The sequence below is a fragment of the Onychostoma macrolepis genome, chromosome 02 (genome assembly GCF_012432095.1).
Source record: "Onychostoma macrolepis isolate SWU-2019 chromosome 02, ASM1243209v1, whole genome shotgun sequence".
Taxonomy (NCBI): domain Eukaryota; kingdom Metazoa; phylum Chordata; class Actinopteri; order Cypriniformes; family Cyprinidae; genus Onychostoma; species Onychostoma macrolepis.
This window is the reverse complement of record NC_081156.1, coordinates 32,419,204-32,446,584: the sequence shown is the minus strand read 5'-3', so window position 1 is coordinate 32,446,584 and position 27,381 is coordinate 32,419,204. Positions and strand designations below refer to the sequence as shown.

General features: G+C 34.8%; 2 protein-coding genes across 2 annotated transcripts in view; one reads left to right on the top strand and one right to left on the bottom strand.

Moving 5' to 3' along the window:
• The first annotated feature begins 1,211 nt into the window (after positions 1-1,211).
• Positions 1,212-22,214, top strand: tle2c (TLE family member 2, transcriptional corepressor c). The gene is made up of 14 exons (XM_058745657.1): positions 1,212-1,509; positions 8,749-8,849; positions 9,414-9,477; positions 10,586-10,630; positions 12,536-12,598; positions 13,032-13,106; positions 13,847-14,024; positions 14,541-14,557; positions 15,304-15,453; positions 16,578-16,628; positions 17,578-17,727; positions 18,420-18,539; positions 18,712-18,997; positions 21,860-22,214. Exons 1-12 carry the CDS (start codon positions 1,471-1,473, stop codon positions 18,537-18,539), a joined length of 1,053 nt encoding a protein of 350 aa, XP_058601640.1. The 5' UTR covers positions 1,212-1,470; the 3' UTR covers positions 18,712-18,997; positions 21,860-22,214.
• A 2,365-nt stretch (positions 22,215-24,579) lies between these two features.
• The window catches only part of plpp2a (phospholipid phosphatase 2a), a 31,419-nt gene continuing 28,617 nt past the window's right edge, over positions 24,580-27,381 (bottom strand). The window contains exon 6 of the mRNA XM_058745658.1: positions 24,580-26,894. Within this exon, the coding sequence (XP_058601641.1) occupies positions 26,748-26,894 (147 nt within the window). The 3' untranslated portion in view covers positions 24,580-26,747. The remainder of the gene's footprint in view (positions 26,895-27,381) is intronic.

Here is a 27,381-nt window from a genome sequence, read left to right as displayed (position 1 = left end):
TGTCAGTGTGGATTATTATCTCATAATCTCATGAATATTCATATCAATTCGCTTCTTGCAGGCCGACTGGATCTCCGTCTTCTTTATGCGGTGATTGAGAACATAAAAGACTTCATTACCCATAATGCAAAACTGACGCGCCTGCGCTGAAGTCCTGCTTCACGATTGGTCCAGATCAAAGCAGATGTAATGACCCAACGTGGGCACTGGGGTCACTCATTGGCCTTGACTTTAATCTTGTTAACCAATCAGAGTCCAGTCGTGAAAAGAGACGTTAAGGCTGCAATGTTTGTACATTATGTTCTGTGTTATGATACGAGCGGCTTCCCGCTTTGTTCTCTTTCAAACAGTATTTCATTTTAAATAGCTGAGTTTAGAATACTAATGTAACACATACCAATATAATTTGGTTTCAACTGTTTTATCACTTGCATTTTTTTTTTTCTCTGTTTTATCCTATTTATATAATCTTCATAAGCAAATGTAAGCGGTCGACCTTAAAAGCAGCTTTGGCTCTCCGCAGTTAATGTCAATCTCACAAGCGCAGTAACACAGGCAGCACCGCTGAGAAGAGCTGCTGTGCGTTTTCTTTTCTCTTCTGATCTTTCACCCCTTTCTCTCTCCCTCTCAATCTCTCATATATTTATTTTAGATTTTCAGAAATCCAATACACCCCTCGCTGGCTGCAGTTTGGCTCGTTGACAGCCGATTCGCAAGCGAATCATTCTTTTGAACCGGTTCCTTTTAGTGATTCGCTCGAGCCGATTCGCAGAGCCTTCGTAAATTGACTTTATTGTAGGATTTCGCCATGCTAGCTATATTTTCCTTTACTTTGGAGAACTAACATTACAAACAGAGAAGATCACTTTGTAGTCAGATACAGAAAAGAATTAACATTTTCGAGCCATAGGTTCCCCCAGGATTTGCTTACCGGTTTTCGCGGTTTTTAAATTTGAAAGTAAAAGTCTGTGGTTAACCTTTTTGAAGAGACTGTTTTGTTCTTCAACAGACACAGTCATTCCTAAATCGTGAATTTCTCTGATCACAGCGGCGACAAATTCCTCAAAACCCATGGTATTTCACATTTCACAAAAATGTACTTTAACACGGTACATTTTTTAAGGAGACTCAAGTGAATCAGTGAATCGTTCGAGCGAACCGATTCGCTGATTGTTCAAAGCGCGTGTGCGCGCAGGTCAGCGCTGTTTATGTTCCTCTGATCTCCGACGCGCGCTCGTCGTGCACGCGCCCCGCACAGGATGATCTTGTTACATTGTAGCGCGGCGTAACTGCGCGTCATAAAGAGGAAGAGCGTTTGATTCTACGCGAATAGAACGTTTTTAAACTTTTCATCGGATACCTTGTAATTCTTCAGCTGCTCGAGAACGTTTGGAGCGCGGAGGAGCGAAGCTGATTTCCGCAGCGGACGCGGGGGTTCGGTGTCGGTCCTGACCATCGAGATCCCCGTGGATGACCTCCAGAACCATGTATCCGCACGGAAGACCCCAGGTACCGCAGCCTAATGAACTTTCCGTTCCAGATCTAGCGGGTCGCTGAGTTGCGCGCGGGGGCCCGTTTAAACGTGCATTATGTTTGGTGTTAGGGTCAGGGTTAAGGTCACGATGAAGAGTTAATTACAGCGTTATGGGTTCAGTGATTGATGGACGGGCTGAGAAAACACACAGGCCTAGAGTCCCATTACAGTCACCGTAAGATATATATAAATGAGCCTATTATTAAACAGCCTACGTCTTTTAGATTGCGCATGATTCTGTTCTGCGTCCACAGTTTTACTACACTTTTTACTTGTAATATTTTAATTATATAGTGATATATAAATATGTATTGTTATTGTATATCACACACACACATTATTTAAATATATGACTGTACTTAACATGAATATATATCTACATTAATCTACAATCAAGAAACCTCAAGAGGAACCACAACTTCTCCTCCAGCTGGCACACATTTAAACACTTTAAACACAATTATACAAAGCACACATGCACACACACACACACATATATATTAATTGATTAATTAATTAATTTATATAGGCTAAGTACATGCACAAATGTTAATTAGAACAGGTGTAATTCTTCCACAAAAATTTTTATTTCACATATACATACATACATAATTATTCTATTTTATGTAATAATTATTTCAATTTTTAATTATTTTAAATTCCTTTATATGTGTGTGTGTGTTTGTGTGTGTGTGTGAATTAAGAACTAATAAAATGTGTATGTAATATATATATTATATACACTTTTATTTTATAATTATTTTCAATTTTTTATTTTTCAATAATATTGTATATTTAAAAGTCATGCCAATAAAAACACTTTTGAATTGTGAGAGATGGGCAGATGGGCATGTGCAGAAGAGGAGGAATGAGGCATTATTCAAGGCAGAAATACAGTAGAAGGACATTCATGAACACAGGGAGAGATTTGTGGCTTGAGTTTGCACTGTGCGGTGGAGGGATGGACAGATGGAAGGACGGGTGAATGAATGGTTTGTTCGAGTTATTGCTGCATGTTGCTACATATGGATCCAGGCCACCCCACTCTCCACTGCAAATGTCATGTTCCATCATCGTCACCGGGCAACACGATACCACACACTCACACGCTGAGCTGCACTTCAAAGCTACCTTTGCTATGATGGCATGTTATTACAGGCCCATGCAGACCCAGGTTTGTGGTAACATGCATTAGCTTTAAAGTGAGGAATTTCCGTGTGCATAATGAATGACCTTTAGAGAGTGTGCAAATGTGGTTTGGTTTGTTAGTGTGTGCTGTTTTTACATCTGTGTGTTTAGCGGACAGTATGTGGTAATACGTAATGACTGTGTGTGCTGTTGCCTGCTGGGCCGCTGATGATCTGACTCCAGTGGGCAGCTTCTGTCTGCTCTCAAAACCCTGTCGGATCTGATACAGGACGCTTTACACCTGGGATTAACATCTGCCTCTCTGATCTCAACCATTCAGATACTGTTGTAGTTTTTATAAATATTTTGAATTGTTTTTTTAATTTTAATACTAGATAAGTTTGAGTCATTTTTGTCATTTTAATTCTTAGTTTTTATTGTTCATTTCAGTTAAAGTTTTAGTAATTTTGTTGTGCATTTTTTGTCATTTTTTTTAAAAGTATGTCTATTTACAATTTATTACATTTTATTTCAGTTAGCACAACTTAAAAAAGAAATTTGCATTAGCAACTAGCTGAAAAAAGAAGTTTAGGTTTGTATTTTATTGTTATTTTAGTATCATTGAGACACTGTAAAAATGTTTATTTGTATTTTGAATTCCTTTTTATTTTTCTATTTTCCATTTTAATTTTAAAATTGTAGTAAGTTGTCGCATTTTTATTTACATTTTTTATTAATATGTCTTATTATATTTTATTTATTTCAGTTTTAGTTTATCAAGTTAAACTAAATTTCCCTGGCAAATAGCTGAAAAAAAAAGTTTTATTTTATTGTATTGTATTGTATTTATTTATGTATTTATTTCAGTTAACTATATTGTTTTGTTTTTTTTGTTGTTGTTGTTGTTTTTTTTTTTTTTTTTATATAGTTTTGGCTTACGTTTTAGTTTAGTTAACTATAATAACCCCAATATATCACAAGTGCACAGCTGAGAATTGTTTCCAGTTTTTTTAATCAAACATTTTAAAACACAGATAATTGACAGTTCAGTTTGCAACACGTTGGTGTTGTTTAAGGATGCATAATAAACATTATTATTATTTGAAATTATTTAAAAAGACAAAGATGCATACTGTGCATTTAAATCCATAAGTGAAAGAATTGCTCAGGAAACTAATAACTCATGACCAATAGTCATTGTTTATAAGTAGAAAAAGAATATATTATTAAAAATGTATAGATAGATTTGCAAATATGTAAGTGGATTTAAAAGGAGACATGATTATGACATTTGCAGTGCTTCATGGGAGTGGACGGTCACTGCTGAGCTCTTTTGCTTTTGGTGGATCTCGTATGCTATTTTCACAAATCAATTTTGTCAAATGGGGAATTTTGTCAAATGGGGAAATGAATGTGAATCGTACAGTTGCACTATGCTCAGCACTGTGCATTTGTGTTCGGCTCGTGTGATGATAATACCAGATGTAAGCAGCATCAGACATGAAGCAGCACAGTGTGAATCTGTGTATGAGTGATATTCGCATGTAAATATGTGTGTTGTTTGTGTATCTTTCACCATCTGTGCTGTATTTACTATCATTACGTTGATGGTGTTAATGATCAGATCTGGTTTTAGCACACACTAGCTCTAACACTTAACATAAAATCACACACAGTTTAACATCTCTCAAAAGCCCATCCTGTCAGTTCTATGTGCATATTTTTAAAATTCAATAGAAATACTTACAGTATGATTTGCTGGTGGTTAATCTGTAGAGTACATTTGAGTACAAAAAATACATTTTTGCATTTAGCTTTTTAATAGAGCAACATAAGCACACTGGGGGGGGGAAAGGAAAAAAAATTACCATCTTTTCTGTAATTTTGCAGGTATTTTGCTCAAATATGTATTTTATTTTACTTTACTTTACTGCATTGTATTGCAAAAGGCATAGTCCATGTCCATACATATTTTTTTGCTGTTGTCTAAAACACAATACAATTCAATACACTATTCAAAATATGAATAAATAAAATAAAATCAATACAGAAAAACCCACAAATAAAATCCATTCAAGGCATCATTGACCTACAGTTCACAGCAATGTTTTTCACTATTGAGATGTCAAATAGCAGAGGGAAGATCTGTTTACACAGAATGCAGTTAGGTTCAATCTGTGCTAATTTTCTATCAGTGCACACATGTGCTGGATGGACTGATTTGGATGTTATGTGATGACAGTTTTGAACCATTAACACTGTTTTTAAGACACTGACTTTGTTGTGTCAACTTAAAAAGTTCAGCTTTGAAAACGCTCTCATTCCGTGCCGTCTGCTCTCAGTAAATGTGGTTTGATGAAACATTGCATGTAGTAGAAGCTGTGACTGCACTGACTGCAGAATTTGCAAAAGTGCATTTAGGTGGTACTTCAAGCTTGAATTTCTCAGATGGTAGGAATGGTTCACCTAAAAATTAAAATATGGCTGAAATTGTACTCACCCTCAGGCCATCCAGAATGTGTTTCTTCACCAGAAGATTTGAAAAAGGGTATCATTCCATCACTTGCTCACCAGTGGATCCTTTGCAGTGAATGGGTGCCGTCAGAATGAGAGTCCAAACAGCTGATAAAAACATCACAATAATCCACACCACTCCAGTCCATCAGTTAACATCTTGTGTAGTGAAAAGCTGCATGGTGGTGAGAAACAAATCCATCATTAAGGCCGATTAGCTTTGAACTGTCGCTTCTGGCAAAAATTTAAGTCAACATAATCAATAATGAACACTTCCTCCAGTGAAAAAGTCCATCTCCTGTTGTCCTCTCACATCAAAGTCCACCCACATGTTTGTTTAGAACTGTTTTGCACTGTTTGCTTGTAAACAGTGTTTGATCTGTGTGTATTTCTCCCCTGATTCAGACAAGATTACTTTTTCACTGGAGAAAGCATTATTATGGGTAGAGGACTCATATTTTAGCCAGAAGCAATGGTCTGAAAGTAAAAACGTCTTAATGATGAATTTGTTTCTTACAAACACGCAGCTTTTTACTTCTTTAAGTCATTAACTGATATTAACTGGAGTGGTGTGGATTATTGTGATGTTTTTATCAGCTGTTTGGACTCTCATTCTGACGGCACCCATTCACTGCAGAGGATCCATTGGTCAGCAAGTGATGTAATGCTTCATTTTTCCAAATCTGTTCCCATGATGAAACAAACTCATCTTGGATGGCCTGAGGGTGAATACATTTTCATGTTTGTTTGAACAATTCTTTTAATCATTATTTATGTTGAGTTTTGTTATTTTTTGATAATTAGTGGCATCAAATGAAGATGTAAAGTAATGAACAGCCCTAATAAACAGATAAAGCGCAGTGTGTGTGTGTGCGCGCGCGTGCGTGTTGGAGGCGGCGGTGCATGGTGTCAGTTCTCATCAGAGCAGTATTGTGTATCGAGGCCTTAACAAGCTGCTCATCAGAGCTGATGTACAGTACAGATTCAGTCTCCTGGAATGAGACGATTGCTCTGAACAGATGTGCTTGTTTTTTCCTGGCCGAACAGTTCTGTTTTTGCCAATAGCAGCAATCCGCAGAGGAAGCATGGATTGGGAACGCAGCAGGTTCATGTGTCGTTTGCACACACGCGGCTGTTACTGCACTTGTATTTGTGCCACATGTGCTGAATATTTCAGCAGCCTACGGTTATTCACGGCTCTGTGATTTCCCCCCTCCCCTCTCCATCTCTATCTCTCGTCTGAAAGTGCCCTGCACAGTAAACAGTGTGAGATAGATGACTGCGTTCTTTCAGGGCTGGTGTGAGAGGAACAGTTTGTGTGACAATTCATGGCTCTGTCCCGCAGCACTCGGCTCTCGGTACAACGCCCTCTTGTTTACCGACCAAAGCCTCCATTCTTCTGAATATCTGCTCTTCAACATTTCCCAGCATATATCTCAATACAGCATTTGTTGGCATGGTCTTATCAGACAAAATATTATTTTATTTTGATGCAAAATCATAGTGCAAGTATCATTTTTGGTTATTACAGACTAATAAACTATTTAATTAATTTATTTTCTTATTTAATTTTACTTTGCAAAAGTGCAAGTCATTTTTGATGGCAATGTCTACCAGACAAAATGTTAAATTAATTAATTAATGTATTTATTTATTTATATGTGGAATGCTCTTCCCCAAACCATCCGTCAGGCATCCTCCCTTCTCTCCTTTAAAAACTTCTTAAAAACCCATTTATTTTCTGACCATTACTCTTCAAGTCATTGACTGTGAACTGTACCCTGTTATGGATGTTTATCTTCATTCTTTCTGTATGTAATCTAATCTTGTAAGTGGTTTCTATATATTACTCTTATTTTTTTGGTATTAAGCCTGATTTGTAAAGTGACCTTGAGCGCTATATAAATAAAAATTATTATTATTATTATTATTTATTTTTAATTTTTATGAAAAGGGCATAGTGCAAGGCCATACATTATCATTGCTTGGCATTGTCTAACAGGAAAAAGTATTTTATTTTATTTTATTTTATTTCATTTTATTTTATTTTTGTAATATTATTTTTATTAAGTTAGTAAAACGTGCTGTTAGCTGTTAGTGATGATCTGGTTTCTATCAGGGGTCGTATCAAGGTGAATATTGAATATGTGCCTGCAGTCAGTCTCATGTTTTTGATAAAGCTGACAAAACAAAGCATTTATTGTCAACGGCAGGACCGTATAAAGTGTCTCTTTACTCATGCAGTGAAGCCTCCTTTCTGTGGTCAATGTGTGTGTGTCAGAGGATTTGATTGCGTATTCCCACTTGCACTAAAGGAATTATTTCATGTTTAAGTTCAGTTAAACATCTGTTTGTGATAGTTGTCATTAGTGCATGTGATGAATTATTATGGCTGGCGTTGATTCGGCCATAGACACAAGCTGCAAGCTTTTCACACAATTCTTTTCTTCTCGTTTTAAACTCTTGGTAATGGCATTACCTGTTTAATGGAGTCTGACAGTGAGGTATCTGAATGTAACTTAAGCATGATAAGCAATATTGAAGCATTAGGTTTTTATTAAGTTTGAGTTGAACTTTACTGTTTGGGCCACATCTCCACTGAACATGTCATCATAATGCATTACTATAATCAGATTAGTTTTTTTTTTTTAATGTAATTTAAGGGACAGTTCTCTATTTTTGCTGTGACTTGCATGTACAGATTGGTTAACCATGACTAATTTCACTTTCAACAAAAAATGTTGTTTTGCATGTTCATAGCACCTGCTTTCTTTTGGATAGCACACAAGCACTTGCTTTGTGAACTAAATGAAATTTAAATGCTTTTGTTGTTATTATTTTTTGATTTGTTAAGGTCGTACTAACCAAATGTGTCTGTGGATTCCTGGCTATTATTCAACGGTGATGCCATGTTTTGGAGAGCTTTTATCATGCTGTTTTACTATGGACATTTACCATAGTGTGTCATATGCAAAATGTTTTGCAAAATAAAATAAAAAAAACACTGAATTTAAAACAAAACAAAAACAAATTATGTCATCTATGCAAATCACACACACACACACACACACACACACACACACACACATGCTGGTCCTCACACAAGTCCATACTATTGTTTTATATTTCATGAAAAAGGTGCATGTTAATACATTATTTTATTTCATTGTGCATGTTAATTCAGTGTTTTATTTCATTTTATTTTATTTTATTTTATCATCAGGCATAGTGCAAGTCCATACAGCTTAATCATACAAGATGCTTTGCAAAATGAAAATAGTTGTGCCCCACCAAATAACACTGTTTAAATGAAAACATAACAACATAAAACATTTTACATGGCATCATCATGGAAATAATAGCAGCAGACCCACATTTATCCACACTGGGTATGTTAAATGAAGAACTGAAAATACAATTTGCCATCTATCTTTGTATTGTCCTCCTGAGATTACCTAACATGATTACTCCATTCAGAGTAATTAGCAATGTAATCCCATTACAATGTAGAAATAGTAAATAATAGGCTAACTGAAGGCTGTTTTGGAGTGACAATACTCGTGTGTTTTCAGGCTCCTCTGGTGTCAGGCCACGCCGGCGTGAAATTCACAGTCCTGGAAACTCTCGACCATATAAAAGAGGAATTCCAGCTGTTCCAGGCCCAGTATCACAGGTACAGATGCATGACCTCCTTCATTTCACCTCATCCTGGAGGATTCATCGCGATATTATTCACACAGACTCTCCAAATGTAACTCAACTGACTCATAAAATTAAACCGATGTTCAAAAGCTTCCCATGTTCCTTGATGTTTACTGCTGTTTACTTCATTTCCTATAATTGCATCTGCATTTTATTCAATTATGTTGTGATTTAGATCTGTATGATGATCTCCGTCCTCTCTGAACTGCAGTTGGGATCACCTGTGCAAAGCTGATGAGATTATCTAACCGTAATGCTCTAAAATCACTCCAGCGTCTAGAAATGCCTATATTAGCTGATACAGACTATTAGCCTGCTAATCCTCATAGTCTCATTAGGAGCAATTACAAAATCTACTGAACATTTCTTTAGAACAGTAAACATCAGCGTACATTATAAAACGGGATCGGCTTCAGTAATAGTGGTAGTAAAAGTGGCTCTGTTTCATGTTGGAAGGGCTGATATCGTGGCCTGTCACATGACGAGGACACAGTGTCACATGACCTCACAATGTGTGTCGTTTTCTGTTTTTCAGTCTGAAGCTGGAATGTGAGAAGTTGGCGAGTGAGAAAACAGAGATGCATAGACATTATATCATGGTAAGAGTGACATCCAACAACATTACCCATAATCCCCAGCTGTGACTGAGCTGATAGTTGTGGTTGATCGATATGTGTTTTTTTTTTTTTTTGTGGCCAGTTTGCTCTTGACCAATATAATGGAAGTACATATAGTCAAAGACCACACACTGAAAACCTGGGATAAATAAATAATATAAAAATTAATACAATTTTATATATAAAATAATATTAGATATAAAATTACAATTAGTAAGGTAATCCATTATATTACACGTTTTAGGTAATATTTTTTGATTACTTTTAGATTACATTTGACCTAATTTGTTTATCACATTGATGTAAATAGCAAAGTCTTGTTTAAAAGATAAGAGAGAAGAATTAGGAAGAGTCAATAAATTATTAATTATTGTGTGAATAATATGTTATCATGTAATCAAAGGTAACTGTAGTCTGATTACGAGCATTAAAATGTAATATAATCTAATTACAAGTACTTAATTTTTGGAATCCAGATTATATGTAATCAATTACTACCCAGCACTGTATATACAATTGTGAAATGTTAAGTTTAGTGTATTTTACATATTGTCTATTTGAAATTCATTGAAAAAAAAAATGACTGTAAGAGATAGACTCTTTAAAAAGATTGACAGCAGGAAAAAATGATCTGCACTCAAGGCATTTTGGAATAACTAACTTTTCTGTCAACTGGCAAAGCTGCACAATTATTGGTTGATGCCGATAATTTCAAATTGGCCGAAATGGGATAATTAATAGGAATAATAATAATAATTTATAGTTATGCCCTACCAAATAACACTATTTCATTGAAAACTGGGATAAAAATATCTGAAAAGTACGAAGGTCCTGTAGCTCAGTTAATCAGTATTGAATGCATACCCTGAATGCACTATAAATCGCTTTGGATAAAAGCATTTGTCAAATCCATAGATATAAATGATGATCTACACACATTAATATGAAAGAGAAATGAGTGTCAGGTCTTTCACTTTGAATATGGGTCATTTCTGGCCTCTGGTAACACATGTAGAGCATTTCTGTCATTTGGGTGGATGTAACTGTGATTTATGTCGTGTAATTGAACTGCCCTTGTTTCCTTCCACAGTATTATGAAATGTCTTACGGGCTGAACATTGAAATGCAGAAGCAGGTGAGTGACTGATGTGCCGTTTGCAGTCTGATTTCATTACAGATCAGCATGATCTCGGTGTAATGAGCTTTACAGTATGAGGTGTCATGTGTGCGGGAATTATGGGGTCTGGCTGGCAGGTTAGTGATGGCACTGGATGAACCAAACACTAATTGCAGGGACGATAACGCTGAAACTACATGATCAAGGGTTTGATAGGAATGGAACAGGATTTTGTCTCCAGCTGCAGGGATTGAACCTCAGACTGTTGTATCAGCAGCACAGACATTTACACATTAGATTTCAGGTTTTACGTTCATTCAGTTCAACTGTTTAAAAGTTTGGGATTAGTAAGATTTTTGAATGTTTTTGAAAGAAAAAGCTGCATTTATTTGATCAAAAATATGGTAAAAACAGTAATATTGTGAGAAATTGTCATTTAAAATTATTTCTGTGATCAAAGCTGAAAGAATTTTCAGCATCATTACTCCAGACTTCAGTGTCACATGATCTTTCACAAATCATTCTAATATGCTGATTTGCTGCTCAAGAAACATTTCGGATTATTATAACTGTTGAAAACAGTGAATTTATTTGAAATAGATATCTCTTTTGACATTATAATAGTATATGTGATGTTAATATATTAATATTTATGATGTGTGTGTGTGTGTGTGTGTGTACCTGGTATTTATCACGTTATGGGGACCAAATGTCCCCACAAGGATAGTAATACCAGTAAATTTTGACCTTGTGGGGACATTTTTTAGGTCCCCATGAGGAAACAAGCTTATAAATCACACAGAATTAAGTTTTTTTGAAAATCTAAAAATGCAGAATGTTTCCTGTGAGGGGTAGGGTTGGTGTGATAGAAAATACAGTTTGTACAGTAAAAAAAACATTACACCTACGGAATGTCCCCATAAAACATGGAAACGTGTGTGTGTGTGTGTGTGTGTACTGCATGCTGTTTTATGGTAGCTTTAAATGTGGCTCATCCAATCAGATTTCAGAGCTAAAACTATCTGTATTTTCTTCAAACATATTTAAAAGAAAGCTTGAGGTTTGTCTGTTTTCATTTTTCTTTGTCATTTTGAGGAGGAATGTACTGTATACATGCGATGTGCCTGATTCAGTGTTTTGTTGGGTATTTACTCTGAAGCAGGGTTTAAGCCTGACTACTCTATATGAGCGAACACACACACACACACACACACACACACGCTAGAGTGGGCTAATCCAGATAAGACCCCTGCATCTCTCCTCGTTTTCCAGGCCATCTGTTGGAAATGCCTGGATTTGAGAGTGTATGTGGGTCAGAGTGTGTGGGATCAGCCTGTATGCAAGTGTGTACATATGTGATCCGTGTGTGTGTGTGTGTGTGTGTGTGTGTGTGTGTGAGCAATGTATTAAATGCACCTCTGGCAGTTAGGAAAGACCCCTTTGTGTCTGTCTGTCTGTCTGTCTGTCTATCTATCTATCTATCTATCTATCTATCATTTTTATTTTTTTATTTTGACAAAATATCCTTTAAATTTAGTGAGCATGTCATTGTAATCATTTGTTTTATCTTTCATTTGTAATCATTTATTTTAGTCCATTTTACTTTGACAAAAATGGCATGTAAGTTTTGATGACGAAAATAACATTTTTGTTAATAATATGCCAAACGGTGTCAAACTGCAACAGACCAAACTTTAATAAAATTTTATAAACCTATAAAACATACAAGGTTTAAAAGGTTTCTCTGCATATAATAATAAAATAAAATATCTGATGTGAAAACGGTCCTGAACGAACAGCACATACTGATGCATTAGCTACTGTACTATTGAACAAACAAACCAATAATCCTGAATTAGCCTGACTGTTTTCTTTAGTATGTCGTCTGTTGTTTGATGGGAATTTGTGTGTTTGTTTCTGTAGGCAGAGATTGTAAAGCGGCTCAGTGCTATATGCACTCAGATCATTCCACTGCTGTCCCAAGAGGTGAGCACACACACACACACACACACATGCTCTCCGAGCTGCTCTCCCCCCGTGGGCTATTTACACATGAATTATTTACAGCAGAGGTGGTCATCAACAGAGAGCTTCCAATCGCCCACCTCTTCCTAGATCAATATTTCATACTGTTCTTTTCTAAGCCTCGCTGAGTGGATTTGGTTATTTTGTAATCGTAAGGCCCTCTGGGAACATCAGGCCTGCCACAGAGACAACAACAACTCTTTTCAGCTGACCTGCTGTTTGTGGCACATGCGCTTCTGCTTTGTTTGTGGTTTTTCACAATGAAAGGTGCTGTCGTATAGCAGGTTTCGCCTCGGGTGCAGTTTTGCATGTTTGCTCTTGATCTTTGAATATCTTCTCTATTAGCTGGTTTGTTTTATTCATGCTTCATGTGTGAATTTGTGCGTTCGAGCAGCATCAGCATCAGGTGGCTCAAGCAGTGGAAAGATCCAAACACGTTAGCATGGCCGAGCTCAACGCTATCATCGGGGTGAGTCTGTTTACCTTCCTGTCCTCCCAATCAATCAAACATCAGTGCAGTTTTCAGTCTGAGCAATGGCAAGCTGGCCCTTCATCAGCCTCACATATACATTACAGTCAGCTCTCTACTGTCTCTCAGCGTTATTATAGTTCATTAAAACTATTCAACTTGTTCTCAAGGAAACATTTCTCATTTTCATTTAGCTGAAAATGATGTACTAAAAGAAATAAAACTAAAAGTTAAATAAAATGATTAAAAAAAACGTATTAATATTAATATTGTACTAAAAAATGACAAAAATGTACAAAAATAGTAAAACTTTAAGAACAATTCAATTAAAAAACATAAAATATAAAAATAAAAACTAATTCAAACTATTAATAAAAACTATAATATAATAGTATCTCATTTATACTAAACTTGATTTTCAGATGTGGTCATATAATCTTTAGACATTTGGACATTTATATGCAAACATTTTATATATAAAAAAAACATTCTGACTTGTACTTTTTTAAATATATAGAAGAAAAAGTGCTAAATTTCATATTTTTGAAATTATTAAAAGCTTCTTAAAACCTAAAGGTTTGAAGGATAATGAAGATTGGTATTAATTAGTATTTTAGGCTCTGCACTGTGATCCATCTAATGATACTTGTTCTAAATATGCCTGACAAGACTTTTGGTGTACAAACTGTGTGTGTGTGTGTATATATAAATATGTTTTTCTCTCCATTCCCCCTTTGTAGCAGCAGCAGTTCCAGCATCTATCCCATCATGCCCCGGGCTTCCCTCTGACGCAACACCCCTCAGGACTGACCCTGGGAGCGGGTGCGAGCCTCATGGCTCTTCCCGGGGCTTTCCCATTTCCCCCGCACCTGGTGCCTAAAGAGGACCTCACTCACCCCGAGCCCCTGGACTCCAGAGGTGAGCAGGAATCTATTAGTGGTTTTAATCTATAGTCATTTCAAATGATGGTAGCGTTTCTTGTACGACCCATTAATTTATGCAAAATTAGCATTACTACTATCCCTTGAGGCCTGACTGCTTTTTGCATACTTTAAAAGGAAGTACTATACATAGGGAAAACATGTGTATTCAGTCATGGAGACATGGACACTGTTTACACAGATCAAACTCCATTCACAGCATTTACATGAAATGAAATTATTGAAGTAGTCCTACCTCAAAATGATTATTTAGACAACTAGACAGCTCAAATAACAACATTTGTATATTAAAAAGTCCCATAGACATTACTGTAAATGAGTTTTTATTATTATTATCATTATTTTCTATAAGCAACAACATGCCTTTTGATCTACAGACATTAGACTGAAATTAATCTGGAATAATCCTGATATTATATTGTGAATGCTCAGGATAACAGGATCATCATATCTCAGTGAGTCAATCCTTCTGTGTCTCTCTTCATTTCTGTAGATGGAGCTCCAAACAGGGTGAGTATTAAACCTCAGTGTTCTGTGGCGTTTTGTGAAAAGTCATTTTCTCGTTGGTCCATCCATTAGAGAAGTAGATTATTCATGTGTTTGCGTGCTCTTGTTTTCTGTAAGGATTGTGCTGCTGATTGGATTTTATATGTTCAGTTTGATTTTTGTATATAATTGCATTTTCTAGAATTAAAAGTTATTCATGACATGCGTTAGATTATCATGGAATTATTTTTAGTTGTTTTTGATTATTATATTTTTTATTGGATTGTCTTTTTTTTTTGTACTTTTATTGTACAAACGGTGGAGTCATTTTCCATTCTCCACCATTTCCATAGGAATTGTCCATTTGTGGATTTGACCCATAGAACCATAATATTGCAGTCTAACAGTTTACTTTTCATTTCTCATGTTGTAAAACTATTGGCATTTGATCAAGCTTCAAATTAAATATGATTTTTAACAGTTTCAACAGTCAAAAGAATTTCTATTACCAAACCCATTCCTTCCTTCCTTCCTTTTGTACATATACAGTATGTATTTTGTATGAAATTGGCTAAAGTCATGTGATACAGTATAAAGGTTTAAAATATGCATTAATATACATGATCATTTTTAAAAATATTTAGTGAATTAATTCACATTTTAAACATTTTTTGAATGAATAAGTTGTATACTATACAGTCTAATTAAAAAAATGAAAGTGTGAGATTATAGTGTTTGTGTGATGGATGTTGTGTCTGTGTGTATTTCAGAGCGGTAGCGGCTCTCCGGTGAGCCATCGGTCTGCAGGCCTGCGTCTGGGTCTTCCTCCTCCTCCCCCTTCCTCTTCCTCATCCTCTCACGCTGATATGGACAGTAAACGGGGCGGCGCAGACCAGAGCAGCACAGGACGAACACGGCGGGTAAGTCGAGTCAAGACCAAAACACACCGCTTCCTCGCTTTACAGTTTAAAAGCGTCTCTTTATGATGCATTTGAGTTCATCCTGAAGTCTGTGTGATTTTCGCTGGTGCTTCCATGTTCAGATAAATTACATCAAAAGACTGCTGACTGCGATTGAATATTAATGCTCATTATTTATTGAAAGTGATATCATTTCATCTCTGATTCACTGACTTGTGAAGTCACTCACCAAACCAGAGGAAAACTGCTCAGATGTTGCTCTTTCGTCGCTTCTGAGACATCGTGCAGCTTTCAGTGTTAGTTTAAGTATCAATAAATCTCAGATGATTCCCCCATTATTCCCCTGGAGAAATAAAATGTAGACATAAATGAGTCAATAGTTGTTATACAGTAGGATTATAGACCTATAAAATGAATATAGTTAGTTTTGAAATTTCATGAGAAATGAAATGAAAGCTGTATCATGAGATACAGCTTTCCTGTAGCTCAAATAGTAGAGCATGGCGCTAGCAACGCCAAGATCGTGGGTTCGATTCCCAGGGAAAGCAAGAGCTGATAAAATGTAAAAACTGTAACTTGAATGCAATGTAAGTCGCTTTGGATAAAAGCGTCTGCTAAATGCATAAATGTAAATGTAAATGAGAAATGTTTGTTTGTTTGTTATTTTAGTATTATTTATATACAGTTATGCTTTTCATTCATATTTTGAATAAGTTTTCATTTTTATATTTTGTTTAATCTTTAGTTTATTATTATTATCATTTAATATTGCTATTACTATTTAGCTTTAATTATTATTTTGGTTTTAGCTTTAGTTCAGTTTTAGTTTTCATTTATTTCCAGTTATGTCAGTGCTTCAGCTTAAACCTATTTCATTTATTTGCCAAGGCAGCATTTCTAATTTGAGTTTTTCTAAATATAAACAAACAAAAAAATCTAATATTTATATTTTATTGCATTTAACTTTATTTTCTTTGGTATCTTGACAAATCTGAGGACAGTTTGGGAAATATTTGAAGAGAAATATCTGAGAAACGAGAGATTTAAGCAAAAGTCTTAATCTCATTGCTGAAGTTATTTGGAGCTCATGATTGGGTTGGTCTGATCATGTGTGTTTCCTGCAGGAAAGTGGCGGGAAAAATGAAGACGTGCTCAGAAGAGACAGCAATAAAGAGGTGTGAAAACTTTCTTTCATTATGCAACAGTCACCAGCAGCCGGTTTTGATTTATAAACTTGACAACATACGTTTTATTACATTAATAGATTTGATAGTTCATTAGTTTAATACTTTTACATTTCTAGAAATGTCATGATACTCGGATTCATATATTTTCCTACATGTTCATATTTGAAAAAACTGAAACTATTGATCGAACACTGTGAACCAGGTTCATAAATCATAAACTTTAGTCATAAAGGCTACATTTGGCATCACAACATTTTTACCTGGTAAACAGAAACGGTAACACTTTAGAATAGGGAACACTTATTCACTCTTAACTATGACTTTTCCCTCATTATATTCCTAATTTGCTGCTTATTAATAGTTAGTGCGGTAGTTGTTAAGTTTAGGTATTGGGTAGGATTAGGGATGTAGAATAAGGTCATGTAGAATAAGGCATTAATAAGTGCTTAATTACCACTAATAAATGGTTAATATTCTAGTAATATGCATGCTAATAACCAACTAGTTTAGAGACCCTAAAATAAAGTGTTACCACAGAAACATCAACTTTATACCTTGTATTTTAATTTTTTTTTTAAGTAAATACATGTAAAACCTAAAGAAAAAGAAGTTTGTTCCTGTTCAAACTATTCAGCCCCCAAAAAGCATGCCAAACTTTACCAGGAAACATTAAATCTGATCAGAAATGATGTTTGTTAGTGGTATTCGCTAAGGTAGGCATCACTAAAATGTTCATGAATGGGGTTAGTGATTTCAGCAGTTTAACAAATAATTTCATCCTGCATTGTTTGTCTGTGCTTTAAATCACACTATATATTATACCTTTAAATCCCATTGCCTTCTGTTGAAGGAGTCATGGGCAAACACTGCTGTAGCTGCTTTTAAGGTCGCATGATTTGAAGTTTTTGATGACATCTTGCACCTTATGTGTTTGCAGAAAAGTGCGTCACCCGCAGGAGTCTCTCCCAGATCGACGGAAGGGAACGGACTGAACAGCTCTCCGGTCCTCCGGAAGAATCCGTCCAGAGAAGGCTCTTCCTCCCCTCGCTCTCAGCCACGCTCGCCTCTCTGCAAGAGCCCCACTCAGGTACGGATCGTTAGGAAATCATCTCATGCAAATACTCAACATTTCCCATAAAATAGGGTCTGAAACAGACCACTGATGTGTTTAAATATGTCCTGAGACATTTCATAGGGTCGTCTTGTTAAAATTGTAATAAATTATTACATTGTTAAAGATTTATGATTTCATTGAGTAGACATCCTTTTGGATTATTAAAATTGTATTTTAAAAAATCCAAAACATAATCCAAAATTTTTAACCAAAAACACAGAAATTGGGGGAAAATAACATGGAATTTTTTAAAACGTAAAACACATTTCATAGGGCCCTGTTATTGTTAAAATTGTTGTAAATTATTACATTGTTGTTAAAATATTGTTAATTCAACTAATTAGACATTCTTTTTTCTTAATAAAATTGATTTAAACCATTAAAAGCATAATCCAGGAGAATTAGAACCACACAGAATAAAACAAAATTAGGGGGCAAAAAATGCATTTTATATTGTTCTGTTGTTAAAATTCTATTAAATGATTACATTGTTAAAAATTTTGTGTATTCCGTTGATTACACATCCTCTTTAATAAAAAAAATGAAATGGATTTCACAGAGCCCTAGATATTATATCTAATCTTTTTTATTATTAAAATAAAATAAAAAGAGCAGTTTGTGTGGACATGGGCGTGGTTTAGTTGTTTTACTCTCTGTGCTCTCAGGAGAAAGTGAGATCTCCGTCTCCTTCAGCGTCCCATGAATCACTCTCTCCTGGCTCTCCAGCACCTCCCCGCCCTCTCTCGTCCTCCACCCGCGGCCCGTCTCCCGCTCTCAAACACTAGGTATGTCCTGACTCATGCTTTTACTGCTTACAGTAAACGTGGGTGGCAGGGGGATGGTTTTCAGTCGGATGTGATTTCATCTCTTGCTCGCCTCCAAATGGTTTTTCCAATTCCTGCAATTCATTTACAGTGACGAATGGTTATACACCTTGACATCTGGTTTTCCTCACAGGACCCACTCCAACCCATGGAGTGAGACTAGTGAAAGACAGCCGCTACCCCTCCCCAGCCCGCCCTTCCCAGAAAGCACGGGGCCAGTCCCAGAATGCACCGGGGCGGCCCCAGAGTGCTCGGGCCTGGGCATCAGGTGCCTTGTCAGAAGCCCTTCATCCGTCCTCGTGGCCCTCCGAGCCGAACTCTGAGCGAACCGCATCTGTGTTCTCACATGCCGGACGTAATCAGCCAATCAACTGCCTGACAGATCTGTCAGCCAATTAGAAAGAAAGCTGAATATTCTGGTGAGTAATATATTCTGCTGTGTGTAAGTGTGTAATGAATGTAACTTTTATATAATACACATTAATATTGGCATATAATTTATTTATATTTAATATTTAATATTATCGTATATGTTTATATATATATAAATAATTAAATAGACACACACACACACACACACACACATATATATATATATATATATATATATATATATATATATATATATATATATATTAGTGTTGTCAAACGACTAATCATGATTAATCGAATCCAAAATAAAACTTTTTGTTTACATAATATATGTGTGTGTACTTTGTATTATATATATATATATAAAGACACACACATACAACATATATTTTTTAAATATTTACATGTATATATTTATATTCATATAAATTCTATCACATAGAAATATATTTATTATATAAACATAAAATATTTTTCTTAAAGCTGCAGTCCGTAAGTTTTGCCTCTTTGTCGTCATCTCTGTTTGAAAACCTGGAATTGCAGCTGCTTGCGGAATTATCTTGCTTGCGTGGGATGTGCTCTGGCACGGCTCCAGCGCGGATGAATCTAATGTTTTGAGGTGAATGTGTAGCTGTCAGTCACCACACTGGTGTGGATGTTTACTGTACTTCGCAATCACGGATTCTAGCCTATGTCTTGGAATATATGACCCAAATAAGAATTTTCACGGGATATTGTCATCTGAACAAGTAACAAACAAGTCTGCCACATTTGTTCTGACCAACGGAGGAAAAAAGCATTACCATAAATCACGCTACCAATGGTGATTAAATCTAACGATCGGTTAGCTCATATCACATCAAACCGTGCAAATTATTATTATTGTTATACTTTATTCTCAAATTATTAATGTTAACAACACCAGCATTGCGTGACTATGAGTATAGTGTGTATTAGTGTGTAGATTTCAATTTCTGTACAGTCTAATCTAATTGTCATGCCATTCGAATTTCATATTAAGAAATTCTTTTAACCCAAAAAGCAAATTATGCTCCCTTCTAACTGGTTCTCTTTAAAATACAAATCTTGTGTAAACACAGGCTATCTGTAATCAGAAGCACATTTAAAACTGGAATATAATTAAATTTCATTTACATGTGTTTCATAAACACATAATCCTTTCTGGATTACAATCTGCCATCAAAATGATACATTTAATTATTCTAGCTGCTGTGAGAAAAGGCTATAAACGACCCGTCACCTGCAGGATCCTCACATGCGATAGCCTAGTACAGGGGTGGTGAACGTCGGTCCTGGAGAGCCGCAGCCCTGCAGAGTTTTACTTCAACCCTAATCAAACACCTGAACGAGCTAATCAAGGTCTGAAGGGTTACTAGTAGGAAGCTACAGGCAGCTGAGTTGTAATTAGTGTTGGAGCTGAAGTTCGCCACCCCTGGCCTAGTAGCCGGGACAACTTCTTTGTTTACAGATGTGACGTAATGACGCAGTGCCATGCTTGAATTTCCTGCGAAAACCTACCCGTACCACTCAAATTAGAAAACATTATTATAAGCTAACAGCTGTGAATCAGGCTAAAGTAAGGCTATAGTTTTGAACACTGGCTGGTTATGTACTTGCTCAAATATTGATTTCGGATCATTTTTAACCAAAAAAAGTTACGGACTGCAGCTTTGAATATATACATGCATGTGTGTGTACTTATATATACATAATAAATATACACAGTACACTCTTAATTATTAATTATTTATAATTAAAATTTATTATAATTATTTATAACTATGCATTTTAATATAAAAGATAAATATAAATAAATAAATCAATTTTATTAAAATATTAGTATATAAACATAAAAATATAAACTCATTTTCTTCAGGCCATCAACTAAATATATATGACCATTTTGTCTAAATGATTATATTTGTCTAAAACAATATATTTACTAAAAAACTTCTTAATGAATACATTTGATAAAAATGTAAAAGATTACCATATAAAAAATTAACATATGTGACCCTGGACCACAAAACCAGTCTTAAGTCGCTGGGGTATATTTGTAGCAATAGCCAGCAATACATTATATGGGTCAAAATTATACATTTTTCTTTTATGCCAAAAATCATTAGGATATTAAGTAAAGATCATGTTCCATGAAGATATTTTGTAAATTTCTTACCGTAAATTTATAAAAACTTCATTTTTGATTAGTAATATGCATTGCTAAGAACTTCATTTGGACAATTTTAAAGGTGATTTTCTCAATATTTAGATTTTTTTCAAATAGTTGTATCTCGACCAAATATTGTCCGATCCTAACAAACCATTCATCAATGGACAGCTTATTTATTCAGCTTTCAGATGATGTATAAATCTCAATTTCGAAAAATTGACACTTAAGACTGGTTTTGTGGTCCAGGGTCACATATAATTTTAAAAATTGTCCATTTTCACATTTTACATGTAATTTTGTAAATTGTAACCCATTTTACTTTTGTAATGTGACATGTTTCCGAGTAAAATAGATATTCAATGAGGAAAAAATATAGTTTTGGTTCTTTTCCATCAGTAATTAATTTTTAATTATTAAAATGTTTCAAGTGGACATATCTAGAATTTGATGAAAATTACAATGAAAAAAATCTTAACATTTTTGCGATATTTTTTTAGCTGTTATGAAACATTAGATACTGCATTTGCTATATGAGCAAAATCTCTTCATGAAAATGGCTGATAAAAATCTATTGTTTATTTGAAGATGATATAAGATCCTAACATCTTATGTTTTCAGTTCTGTCCTTAAGGTCTCCAGCAATGTTAATGTGCACAATAACTGCAGCGAATGCTGTGCTTCTGTGGTGTAATCCTGTGTGCTTTGTTTTGTCTTTCAGTGTGACAGGCAAATGGAGGCAAGATACGGGCTTCTCCGTATCATCTACAAATCATCATCGAGATGCTTTTACTGCCAATTTTATGTCAAAACGATTTCAAAACAAAGACATGGAAACTTCTAGACAAACGGACATTGAGGTGTTCGTGTTATAGCACCATTTCACTTTCTCCCCCAGAGCTTTTAACTGTGTCAGTGAAGAGCTGAAATCACCCTCAAGTCATCGCACCGTTCCCCCTCGCTGAAGCAGACTTTAATAAAACTGTCATTTTGAGTGCAGAGCATTAGTTTCAGACAGTATTCGAAGAGAAATGATGCTGTTTTTGCTTGTAATAAACAGGCTTCTGTTGTTCATATATGAATACTCACTTTATGATGCTAAATGAAGCAATAAAGCATGAGAATCTGTGCTGTGTTGTGAATTAAATCGTGTTTATATTCACAATACAGCATCATCTTGAGTGCTTTATTGCATTTTAAAATGGTTAATGCGTAATGAAGACATATGAAGTACGCAAAGGTTGATTAAGATATCATTTTATTAAACAAATGCATGTGTCAGTTTCTCTCCTGTGGATAATATACACAGAAAGTCTCCTAGAATTTTTAAACCGCTTTTGATTGTAAACCAGCACAGTTCATGCTTTGAACAAACACATACTCGTTCTGTGTTGTTGTCCTGCTTGATTTCAACACTAGGCTGCGCTATAATCAAACACATATCAGTCTGATCGGGTTTATGTTTGCTTTGCTCCATGTGGAACTAGTTATGAGATCTTCACCCCCAATCTATGCAAATGGAATGGCTCGACTGTTTGTTTGCAAAAGTTTATGGCGTTAACACTAATTGTCAAAAATGACTTGAAACGTGTTGAAACCTGCTCGGCTGACGTCAAACACTGATAGATTTAGTGCATCCAAAATCGTTTAACAGATGAGCGAATGTTTTGGCTGAAGTGGCAGAACAGTTTTATCTGACTGATGTAAGACAGCATCGTGAAATATCACCGGTCAAACGCGGGCCATACATCTAAGAATGCCTTGAGGATGAAGCACTGGAAACATTTTTGGGTTGTGTTCTCATACTAACACTGATTCTTGAATACTGGGACAGGAGTGCAAAATGAAATTTTGGAGTAACATGTTGAGAGGATTTCATTTGAATTTTGGTGAAACTTGCTACAATTTTCTCTCAAAAATGATCAAATAAAATAGAAAAAAATGAAAAACAATTATATGAAGATATTGTAAAAACTTTACTAAAAATTGCTAAAATGGAAAATATAAAATGAAAACATTCTACATTCAAAAACTTGTAAAAATGACAAATGGACTAAAATCATAAAATTAAAACGGAAAATATAAAAACGAAAAATATGAATAATAAAATTGAATACATTTCAAAACATAAAATGACAAAACAAATTCAAAATAAGGCTTTAAAATGAAAATGGTAAATCAAAAAATTTTAACTTTCAAAATATCAATAAAATTATAATAATATCTCAATGATAGTGAAATATGATAGTGAACATGCTCTTAAAATGAGAAATACAAATACAAAAGACTTTTGGGATAATATTTTTTTAAGATACGAGTTATTGTACATACTTTTAGGGATAGTAAGTGTCAATTTTGATAAAATAAGGAGGATTGTATGAAATGATACTTTTGTGATAATGGTTAAATGATCATTCATTTCACATTAACTTTTTGTCCCACATCTCAAGAATCATGCTAGATGGAAAAACTCTTGCTAGATCACATGGACTGTAAATAAAGCTCTTTGTATAGTAGCAGTACGTCATGTGTCCAAGACACAATACATGAATGAAAACAGCCAAACCGGTCCCACCTATACACAATATATAAAAGAGATTTTCAATACACACTCATTACAATGGACGCTTTGCCTTGAGAACTTTAAATGTGAAGTCAGTGTTTCTCTGACCTGCCTGCAGAGAATCATTTACCCGGTTACAATGAAGCTGATGGGAATCAACAGTCCTTGAACACCATTCTGATGAAAAGAAGCAGGACTTGTGCGAGACGTTTTTGGCTGCTTCAGTTCCCATGATTCCCTTGTACAATTAATCGTCTCTGTGTTAGATAAGGACGAATCTTTGGCAGAATGGCACCAGACTGAATTTCACAAAACTTCATCCAATTAAAGACAGATGCTGAATATGAAATCATATTTTTAAATGCATGTGAGCATGCTATAAATAATTAAGCCTGATTACTTGGAAAAGTTCAGTGTATGTATGGTTAGTGATTTGAACAAACCTTTAACAGCAAATATGAGCAAGAATAATAATAATACTTGGACCAGCAAACATGTAATTCAGATAACAGACATTGAAATATGAAGTGTTAACAACTGATGAGATAAAACTATTACAGAACAGTTTCAAAACTTTTCATTTGTTTCCATTTTGAGTTCATTTACAGCAACGGCAGAAGATGCTGTGCAATTTTTTATTATTATTATTATTATTATTTTGAGTGTTAGGTATAAACCAATATAAAACATACCAAGAAAATAAAAAATTATATGTGCAAGATTTATATGCAATATTACACACAAAACTTCTTATAAAGTCACAGAAGCCAATCATTACAAAATAATAATTGGACTAAATAATAATTGGTTCATATATATAATGCATGGAGCTCTAAGCATAAGTGGTTTAGAATTAAAAAAAAAAAAAAAAAAAAAAGTTCAGTAGCTTCAATTTATTCAGACAATATTTTTTTCTTTTGGTTTTGACACGTTGCAATATGTTAATTTATGCAACAATGCACATTTTTTATAATGTATATTTCACAACCAAACAATTTTTGAAAACAATGTATTATCCTCGAAGTTGTATGTATGCATGTATGTATGCATGTACGTGTATATATATATATATATAGATGCACAAACTTGCAACAATCCTGCAAAAATACTCATCTTTGCACTGGAACATTCAACTACACAATACTTGCATTTTACACATAATGGTAAAAGTGTAAACATGAGCCACAATCTTCTTCACATTCAGTGTGTAAGTCACTCTGTGAGCTCAGTCCTCATTTATTTTAAGGCCGTCCGGTTTTCTGTGACTAAATCAGAGTCACAAGAGAGTCTCTGTTCCACATAGAAGCAAAAAAAGAGGGAGACATCATTCATATTCACTAAATATAGTGTCCATAAAAAAATTGCAGCATTAGCAACTCACAGTAGACAGCAGGTTCTGTTGTGCAGGGTTTACATGAACAATTGTCAACAACTTCAAACTAACAAAGGACTGTATTTTTCTCCGTAAACAACATAATAGGTGAGCAGGGAACGAAAAAAAAAAAAAGTTTTTCCTCCATAAATAACGAGGGAAAGTTATTATTTTTACCAAAGTTTCCCCACACTAATAACATAATAGGTGAGAGGGGAAGTTTAAATATATGCCAGAATGCATCATTTATTTTAGAAGAGGAGGAATATGTGACGTTCTCCTTTTTCCTGGGTAAAAAAAAATGGTCTCTGGAGAGATACAGGTGAGCGAAAGCTAATGGACCAATGTTTAAATGCACCTACGTTTAAAATGACATTTCATCATATGCAAAAGGCGTGACGTGAAGAAAATAAATCTAATCTGATTCTTGAATTAGCTGGTGATCTTGACAGGCGTTTTTCACTGGAAATAGGCACATAAAACGAAACAATCATGATGCTGTGGAAACATTCAGTACAACATTCTGCAAATACATTTTAATCTACAAGCGTCAGTTCTTTTGTCATGTGTAGTTCCGCCCCTTAGTGAATCATCATTGGTTCGGAATCAGCATTCAGCTTTTTGATTGGCTGTGATTTAAACATTACAAGCAGCATTCGTTCACTTGGTTTGGACGCGGTGATAATATTCAGAGATAAACAGTGTAGTAGATGGTTAATATTTCCTAATCCTTATAGTTGGATAGGATGGTTAGTAAGACTACTTTCCATGAAATATACTGATATATATGTGCCTTGGTTAGCTAGTGGTTTTCATTAAACAGTTATGTGAGCGAGCGACGCAACAAAACTACATTGAAATCATGAGTTGTCATGGTAGTCTTTTTTAGCAAATTAAACATAAAAAGTATTATTTTCTAAAAATCATTCATGTTATGCAGACGTGTGCAGATATAATAAGTAGTTCACCAAAATGTTAAGTTTAGAAAAAGTCCCTAATCCTACAGCCACAGTAAAAGACATTTTTTTTTCTATATAAAAATAATAGTCACTATAATCGTATGTGTATTATATATATATATATATATATATATATATATATAGTATAAAACCGTACAAAATGCCTAACTGACAATGTGAGAAAGACCTTTTTTGGCATCTGTTCCATGTTCAGACTTTTCTTCCTGGATTTCTTACTCGGGGAAACATGAATTCTTGTCTTCTGATGGCTTTGAATAGTTCACTTTCTTTCCCATGCCGAAAGAATCGCTTCCAACAGCAGAAGTATGGCGACTAAGTAAATGTCAACCGGTGGTTTTGAGGTTGTCATGGAAACGTCCAGTTCCCCTTGGAGAAGTTCGTCTTTGTGCTCTGATACAATAAAGTCCCTCACGGTTCATTAGATGTCAGGCGATGTGTGCACATGGCGTATATGAGCGTGCATAGGACAAAACTGGGTATAAACACAGACTGTAGAGAAGTATAAAATCTAATATTCAGTGTTAGTTCATGCATTCACCCGCTCTCTCTCTCTCTCTCTCTCTCTCTCTCTCTGTGTGTGAAATGGGAGTGTTGTCCTGTGGAAGAGAGTGCAGTCAGTGCCAGTGTACAGTATGTGGCTGTCTGTACGAGACGCGCTGCAGCATCCAGTGCTCTCACAGGTCAAAGGTCAAGCTCATACAGGCCTGCTGTAGGAGTAATGGTTTCTGTCCGTGTCTGCGATCTGAAGGCTGGGCTTGCGTTCGCCGTCTTCGTTTTCAGCATTTTCAACAACCATGCAGCGAGAGGGGCGCTCTTTGAAGAAGTCAGAGATGTATCGCACCTGTGACAAAAAGAATGTCTTAATGCAACTTGCAGATTTGTAGAATCCTTAAATAAATAATAAAAAATCATTTAAAATATCTATTATATTTTATTATATATTATTATTAATTAAAAATATTATTAAAAAAATGATTAAAAAAGTAAACAGCCATATATATCAAAAATACTGTATTTTTATTATTTATTTTATTATTTTAAAATAAATATATTATACATATATTATTTTACTTTTTCATGATGAAAGATTAAATAAATATTATATTATTTAATAAATATTATATATACACTATATACACACTTTATTATATTTAAGTATATTATATATACACTTTATTTACTCATTTCTAATATTATTCATCATTTATTTATAGTGTTTTTTTTTTGTTTTGCTTTGTTTTTTATTTAACCACGAGAATAAAAAGTCTTAAAATCTCTTTTGTAGTTTCCAAGACAGGCAGCACAAGTAGTTTCACAAAAATAAAACT

What these genes read in the sequence shown, in the direction of transcription:
- tle2c (XM_058745657.1), top strand. Translation starts at nt 1,471, where the DNA reads ATGACCTCCAGAACCATGTATCCGCACGGAAGACCCCAG. An exon ending in ACATTGAAATGCAGAAGCAG is followed by an intron (nt 10,631 to 12,535) that starts GTGAGTGACTGA and finishes TTGTTTCTGTAG; the next exon opens with GCAGAGATTGTAAAGCGGCT. An exon ending in GCACAGGACGAACACGGCGG is followed by an intron (nt 15,454 to 16,577) that starts GTAAGTCGAGTC and finishes TGTTTCCTGCAG; the next exon opens with GAAAGTGGCGGGAAAAATGA.